The sequence below is a fragment of the Chelon labrosus genome (assembly GCF_963514085.1).
Source record: "Chelon labrosus genome assembly, chromosome: 13".
NCBI classification, from domain to species: domain Eukaryota; kingdom Metazoa; phylum Chordata; class Actinopteri; order Mugiliformes; family Mugilidae; genus Chelon; species Chelon labrosus.
In genome coordinates this window covers 19,329,336-19,337,386 of record NC_140346.1, presented here as the reverse complement: position 1 = coordinate 19,337,386, position 8,051 = coordinate 19,329,336, and the positions used below count along the sequence as shown (strand labels likewise).

Sequence of the window (8,051 nt, the reverse complement as noted above, 5' to 3'; positions counted from 1 at the left end):
ATGAATTGGGCCTAGTCAGGCATAGCGCCGGGACATGACACTGCTCATGTCCTTCTCCATTATCGTCAAGTACCCTTTCCATATCCCTGCTATTGTTGTTGCTTGTTGTGGAACCAGGGGATCTTTTTTCCTTTGATCGGCAGCACAGTGGAAAGATTGTCAATCTAACAGGAGTTATATATAGAGGCTGCGGGGCAGCATCTCTGACTTGACACTGAAGGCTGGATGTTCATCTGTGCTCTGTTGATTCAGTGAAGACTCGGCACTCGATTTTTCGATTAACCTTGCTTTTAAAAGGACCTAATCTTTAGGCTGATCAAATGCTTTTAACATAACTGGTTCCATTTTACAATAATGTTCCTCTATTGACCTTGTGATTGTTTCTGTATGGTGTAACGATGATTTATTTTCTGTGCACTGGCGCTTGCTTCGTTCTGACCAAGAGATTTATTGCTTGAACTGGCATAAACATACATTTGCTACTGGTGACTTGTTTTATAGAAATGATGGATCTTTTTTGGAGGAGATCAGCAGAGCGCGGTCTTTCATGGAGAAATGCCAGGCTTGTGCTTTTGAGTCTCCTCTGGAGTGGGACATTTCCGTACAAATCCCACCAAGACCAGAGCCTGCAATGTAAAATAATTCCCGGCAGCTTGTCCCTACCCGTCCTGGAGAAAACTGGCGATATCGTCTTAGGAGGACTCTTCTCCCTTCATGACAATGTGGAGGAGCCCAGTCTGACTTTTACCTCCACGCCTCCACCCACGCAGTGCACCAGGTACGCTGTTTTCAGTCAGTCCATTTGTGATTAAGCTTTAAGTGTGTCACACTAAGTTTGATGAAAATTTAAAATGCCTCCGCACGAATCTTCTCTTCATCCAGATTTAATTTTCGCACATTCCGTTGGATGCAAACTATGATCTTTGCCATCGAGGAGATCAACAGAGACGGCGAACTCCTTCCCAACGTAACGCTCGGCTATAAAATCTACGATTCGTGCAGCACACCCCATCAGGCTCTGAAGGCTGCCATGGAGTTAATGCGTAGCGAGAACGACTCAGGGGCTGAAGGTACGACACACAGTAAAGACACCTGTCGTGGCACAGTACCAGCAGTGATAGGAGACGGAGGCTCCACTCAGTCTCTCGTAGTGGCCCGCTTCCTGGGAGTCTTCCATGTGCCACAGGTACAGCAAGTTCATCATTTCTACTTGACAACACTCTTCCACTCTTTCAATGTTTTCTTGAAGTAGTTCCTTGTCCAATGAACTGACAAAAACCTTTTCAGGTCAGCTATTTCTCCAGCTGTGCCTGCCTAAGTGACAAAAAGGAGTTTCCTGCCTTTTTAAGGACCATGCCTAGTGACTTCTTTCAGGTGGGAGACAGCAGGCACTGTCAGATTACTCCCAACCGCTATACACAAACAAAAACGTAATTCCTTTTTTCTAAAATTGCACATTTCCTGCTGTCTTTATCTTCCTCTTTGTGTGGCTAGGTAGATGCACTGGCACAACTTGTCAAACATTTTGGCTGGACTTGGGTTGGTGTGATTGCAGGTGATGATGCCTACGGTCGTGGTGGGGCAAACATTTTTGCAGATGAGGTGGGTCGTGCACCTACAGAGAAAGAATTGTTTAATTTTCAGTGTCATGACTTACTGGACCTTCTTTGTAATGTTTAAAAAAAAACTAAGCCATCATGTATCTCCTCTATTGCTGTCTTAGGTTAGAAGGTTAGGGGCTTGTGTTGCCCTTCATGAGATCATCCCCAAGCACCGAGAGCAGGCTGCAATTTCATCCATTGTTTCCAACATCCGCTCGTCCGGGGCTCGGGTGATTCTAGTGTTTGCCGTGGAACAGGATGCAGCAGCACTGTTTGATGAAGCACTTAGGCATGACACTTTTATTTGGATTATGCCACAAATGATTAATATTTATAATATATGCACTGATGCATTTGGTTCTGTGATGCATAAATACCTTCTGCACATTTCTTGAAATCAGAGAGGGGCTCACCGGGATACAGTGGCTCGCGAGTGAAGCTTGGAGCACAGCTGCTGTCCTCTCCACCCCCCGAAAGTACCACCGCATCCTCCAGGGTTCTATGGGATTCGCCATTCGACGAGCACACATCCCCGGATTGCAAGACTTTCTGCTTCGCTTAAATCCCTCAAGCCCAGATGCTCGTGAAGATCCCTTCCTGGTACCCTTCTGGGAAGAGGTGTTTCAGTGCAGCCTGGGCGCGCAGGGTGAAGGTCAAGAACATAAAACTGAGGGTAAACCCCCATGCTCTGGAACAGAAGAGCTGAGGAGCATAACGAATATCTATTCAGACGTGTCACAGCTAAGGATTTCCTACAACGTCTATAAAGCTGTGTATGCAATTGCCCATGCACTGGAGGCTATGGGAAACTGTGTGAAGGGAAAGGGACCATTTCCTCAGCAGGCTTGTCCAGATTCAAAAAATATACAGCCATGGCAGGTACATAGGTTCACTAATTTAGACTACGTTAATAAGAGTTACTGCAACATGATCACGTACACTTTCTTCTCTTAGCTCCTCCACTACATAAAGCAGGTGGAATACTTGAACTCATTTGGTGATGAAATCAAGTTTGATGAAAACGGCGACCCTGCGGCCATGTATGACCTGGTTAACTGGCAGCTGGGGTCAGATGGAGAGATGGAGTTTGTCACTATTGGCAAATTTGACGAATCCTCTACAGCGGTGAGCCAAAAACTTCAAATCCAGGAGCAGAACATTATATGGAATGGCAACCAAACCAAAGTAGGGATTCTCACTGGAATGAAATATGTATTCATATTTTTGGTACGTGACTAGTACAGTTTTTATTTTTTGTTTTTTTCCTTAGATTCCCTTATCAGTATGCAGCAACATTTGTCCGCCAGGTACCCGGAAGGCAATCAGACCCAATTTTCCTATCTGTTGCCATGATTGTGTGGCGTGTAAAGCCGGGGAGATTAGCAATCAGACTGGTGAGGAAAGGCCATTTGGCCACATTGTGTTTTGGAATCGTTCCCCCCTTACAGTGCAAAAGCCACAGTATAGCAACTCAGGGTCTTCTTTTCTTTCCTTTAGATGCCATTGAGTGTCTGCGCTGCCTGCCAAAGTTCTGGTCCAATTCTGAGAGGACCGCCTGTATCCCCAAACGGGTGGAGTTCCTCTCCTTTAGCGACGCCATGGGCATCACCCTGATGGCTATTTCCCTCATTGGCTCTTTCAGCACCTGTGTCGTGGTCTTTATATTCTCCTGTTACAGGACCACCCCCATTGTCAGGGCCAACAACTCTGAGCTGAGCTTCCTGCTGCTCTTCTCCTTGACTCTTTGTTTCTTGTGTTCTCTGACTTTCATTGCCCAGCCGTCTAAGTGGTCCTGCATGCTGCGCCATACGGCGTTTGGGATCACCTTCGTGCTCTGTATCTCTTGTATTCTGGGGAAGACTATAGTGGTGCTCATTGCATTCAAAGCCACGCTTCCAGGCAGTAATGTCATGAAGTGGTTTGGGGCTGCACAGCAAAGGGCAATCATTACCGTTTGTACACTGGTTCAGGTAAAGACTTTTGTCTTTTTATACACTTTATTTAAATATTTAAAATTGAAATGTTTAAACACAATGTTAATTTATTTTTTTTTATGCAGGTGATCATCTGTACAGTGTGGCTGGTTGTCGCTCCACCCACCCCACACCAACTGATGCCACGCGAGAGTGCTATCGTGATTCTCTTGTGCAGCGAAGGTTCAACCGTCGCATTCGCTCTGGTCCTGGGCTACATCGGCCTGCTGGCCTGCATCTGCCTCCTCCTGGCCTTCCTGGCGAGGAAACTTCCGGACAACTTCAACGAGGCCAGGCTCATCACCTTCAGCATGCTCATTTTTTGTGCCGTGTGGGTGGCATTCGTTCCCGCCTACATCAGTTCTCCGGGGAAATATTCCACGGTCACGGAAGTGTTCGCGATCTTGGCCTCCAGTTATGGACTGCTGGGCTGCATCTTCGCTCCAAAGTGCTACATAATCCTACTAAAGCCAGAAAAGAACACTAGGAAACACCTGATGTCCAAAGGTGCCTCAGTCAAATTTTAGGAGACCACATTTCATCCAGTGCGCATTTTATGCTCTTGTACAGAGGGGTTAAAAAGTAATTTTACTTTTCAAACTGTTGACTTTTGTTAGAATAAAATGTGTGCAAGTGGTACCGAAGACAATTTACCACCAGATGGTACTAGTGTGCTGTCAATGTTATCTCATTCGCCTCACATTTATCATATCCCATCAGGAAATGAACAGTCATACTGTCATAAAACCTTTGTGGACACACCACCGCTGCCCCTGAGTCTTCACCCTTATCTCCCACACAAATCACGGTCATACAGTATCAAGAACGAAACGAAACACCATACTTCTTGGGATCAAATGGTTTTATTTTTCTAGCAACATGCGAGACACTCCTTTGACAGGAAGGAGGAAATGTGAAGGACAGATCAGAGCTAGATCTGACAGGGATTTGGCGGCGGTGCCCGTGCTGATTTGACCTGAGATAGAATGATGAGGCCCAGGGTTCCTGAGGTATGCTCTGTAGAAATCCCAGCTGTCATTGGATAATTAAATCCTCATTCTCCAGAGGCCTTTACATATAAACATCACGCCTGGCTGTTCCCTGCAATAACAAACTAAAACCTCAGACATTTTCCTGGCTCCCACAGCTGCTCTCGGGCTAACATTGATTATCCGGCCCTGATTGATCTGTTGTTCCTCCCAACGCAGGGGAATAAATTGGAAGATGGCAAGATGGTGGTTCTTGGATGTCCATCACGGATAGGGGAAAAAAGCAGTGGGAGTGGCGGATGCACAAAAGTGCTTTATTTACACTGTATTACTTGATTCACATTCATTTCAAACCTTCATCTTTACCCTTTGCCGTTTCTATCTCCCCGTCTGCCCTCTCGGCTGCAAATATCAGCGACTGTAAAGCAGCGAATTGATTCGTCTTCGTTGTGCACGTTCTGTCTGATTAAATTCAAAGAGTAATCTCTCAAATAATAGAAATATTTGCTTGATTTAGTTCAGGAAATCAGAACAGATCTCTCGGTTTCAGGGTTAAATAATTAATTTGGTCTGAATGAGAAAACGCTATGTGGCAATTTCTGCTGTAAAACGAATGGGCCATAAAATTACGGTCAGACAGATGTGGAATATGACTGTGAAAATAAAAGAGCGAGAGCTTGTGGAGAATATAGAGGTTCGGCATTCATGAGAAACGCATCACTAGAAATGTTAACACAGGTTATGTTGGAAATTGACACCATAGGTATGCTGGTAGTGAGGCAAGGACAACAGGGAGGCTGGGAGATGCAAAAACGTCCTCCTGCATACAGCAGTTTACTCAACTTTTTCATTTGTGTTTTTCGCAAAGGCAGACCAGATGATTATTAGATGACCAAGAGGTTATAATACTAAGTAATTCAAAACACGGCGTCGTGAATACAAAAGGGGAAATGCGATATGGTAATAGCGGCGATCGAGCCGGAGACACGGCTGAGGCTTAAACCAGGCAAACAGCTCACAATAAATTCCTGCACCCCTGCAGTAAATATCAATGTGTCGCAGCCTCTAACATTTGGCTTCAAATGATCAGGAGTGTTGCTTCAGCTTAATACACTATTTTGAGGAACTTGTTTGTAGAGCCGTTAAGCAAATATTCAGTTAAGCTGCCTTCAGTTTGCGCCGCTGACAGCCCACTTGTTGTGACTTTGACTTGAGAAGCATGCCATTTGAAATGAAATTCCCTCCCACCTAATTTTGACATGTCGGCGCCAAAAGAAGCAATTCGAGGGGGGGGGGAATTGCAATTATAAAAGCGGCGATTACCGTTATGTATCAATTTTAGTCTGACAGGCACCATTATTCTGAGCCATCAAGGCAGCATAAGTGACAGAGTTAGAAAGAGGTCAGGTCTCTTGCCTGGATTGCTACCATAAGCGCGGACAGGTTCTTTAAAGCGACAGGGGGAAAAGTCTGAAAATGAAGACAATACAAGCGAAATAAATGAGAAAGGGAAACAAAAGGGAAAGTTATTCACAAGGAAAACATATTAACTGGATATTTGTTTAAACCCCAAACTATTCCGGTAGCATTTAGCATAGCTATAGGGCTGGCCCATTTTATTATGAAGTGCAATATTACTTTTATCCATTTTCCTCCCCTTTTTGTAAATCGTTACCAATGACGGCATTAGAGAATTCATTGCACAGCGGAAAATGATTTTAAAGCGCATTTACCAATGACTTTGTGTCACCATTATGAGGAGCTACACATTAGAGACGATGCACAAATTGAAGCGGCCTAAATTCTCTTTTCAGGATCACAGCGTCTTTTACCATAACCCTGGCTTTCTGTCATCCCTCCTTCTTGATACCAACTCTTTTCAGGTATCATTCTCTTTTGTATCACCTATTATGTATTAAGAGCAGTAGTCACAGAGGAGATGGGCGCCATAGAAACTAGCAGCGGAAACTAATGGCCTAAACCATAATAGCACCATTCACCGGAGCCCACGTGGCTGTCTCCATTATATAGGGAACCCGATGATTAGAAGGGTTTTTTTTTTTAAAAAAAAAAAAAAAAAAAAGAAAGAAAGAAAGAAACAGTGTCTGTTTTTGATCTGGCATGAATCATCGTGTTAATATAATTAGGCGCCAGATTCGTTTCTCCGGGTGCTCTTAAATGGGAGGACAGATAAGAAATGTGTTTACAGGATGCAGTCTAGAGGCAGCAAAACAGAGCTCCTCACCCTGAATGATGTGTGCGAGTGCAAACCATTCTGCGTCGGCACACACCCCGCCGTCTGATGAGCGAACGTTTATGATGGGCTGTCATCAGGTTAGCGCCGCACTATCTCATGAGCTGATGGCTCGGATATTTTTGCACCAGCACATTAAAATGCAAGGATTAATGACGGCGATCAAGAAGAAAAGTGGCGATGTTTTATTATAAGGGACGTTAGATTAAAATTAGGTCAGTTTGTTTGTGTTGGTTATTTATTTAATATATGAGACTTTTACAGGGAACACGTAACACATACAGTTAAATCTTACTTTCTTTCAAGATCCTCTATCCTGCCCTGTTTATTTGTATTTCCCACTATCTTATCCATCAGGTATCTGTTGGAGTTTTTTCTCAGGACTCAGACAATGATTAAACCCTTTGGTGAGAAGATACAGAAGACAAGGCTATAACTTGAGAATCTCATAGGTCTGCAGTCCAAGAGTACACCTACTAGAGCTATGAGAGCTACTGTAGCCTGACACAAACATCTCCTGATCAGAACCAGTGAGAAGATTCCCACCACAGACCCCATTGCACATTCAAGAATCATCTATTTCTGCAGGCTGGGGCGGAGGCAGGGTCAGCCGCAGTGCACTGATCAGCACCTGGGAAAATAAGGCTGAGTCAGGAAACGGAGAGGGATATTTGTTTAGAATACAAAGGCACTCACTGAAGCAGGCATCATATTATAAAATTCGCATTCTGAGCAGAAGGCCGTTTGCAAGCTGCAGGGCCGCGAGGAAGGCTATTTGTGTAACTGATGCCCATACGGAAGACAGCGTGAAAGTGTAATGATGCACATGAATCCCCACAGAAATGAATCACATTAGAGCAGTTGGAAGCCGTTCCGATATGAACACATAGGACCAAACTGCTGGATGTTCAATTAAAGTGTGTGTGAAAGAGTAACATCAGGAGCATGAAGCTCACCTCTGAGTTGTTGGTTCACAATTTACAGAAGCGAGATAAAACTACGTCAATAGTAAAGGGATATGAAAAAAACGTGGCAGCAGTCAACGCTGCCCCAACAGCAGAATGTTAGAAAGGACCACTCCCATAGGGTCACTGAAAGAAAGACAGTACACTGCAGGGGAATGCACGCTGCGTGGTTTGAGCCAGAACAGAGAAAGAGAAACATATCATGCAAGAGAGTGAAATAAGCGTTGTGTTAACGCTTTTCTTTATGCAAACGTCGCTTAGCTTTACAA

At 44.4% G+C, this 8,051-nt stretch overlaps 1 protein-coding gene across 1 annotated transcript; it reads left to right on the top strand.

Annotated features, from left to right (window-relative positions):
* Positions 1–817: 817 nt before the first annotated feature.
* Positions 818–4,579, top strand: LOC311498608 (extracellular calcium-sensing receptor-like). Its single transcript, XM_084559270.1, has 9 exons — positions 818–1,186; positions 1,288–1,374; positions 1,495–1,602; positions 1,724–1,890; positions 2,003–2,480; positions 2,556–2,786; positions 2,872–2,995; positions 3,099–3,571; positions 3,661–4,579. The coding sequence occupies exons 1-9, from the start codon at positions 908–910 to the stop codon at positions 4,099–4,101; spliced, it is 2,388 nt and encodes a 795-aa protein (XP_084415396.1). The 5' UTR covers positions 818–907; the 3' UTR covers positions 4,102–4,579.
* Positions 4,580–8,051: the final 3,472 nt, after the last annotated feature.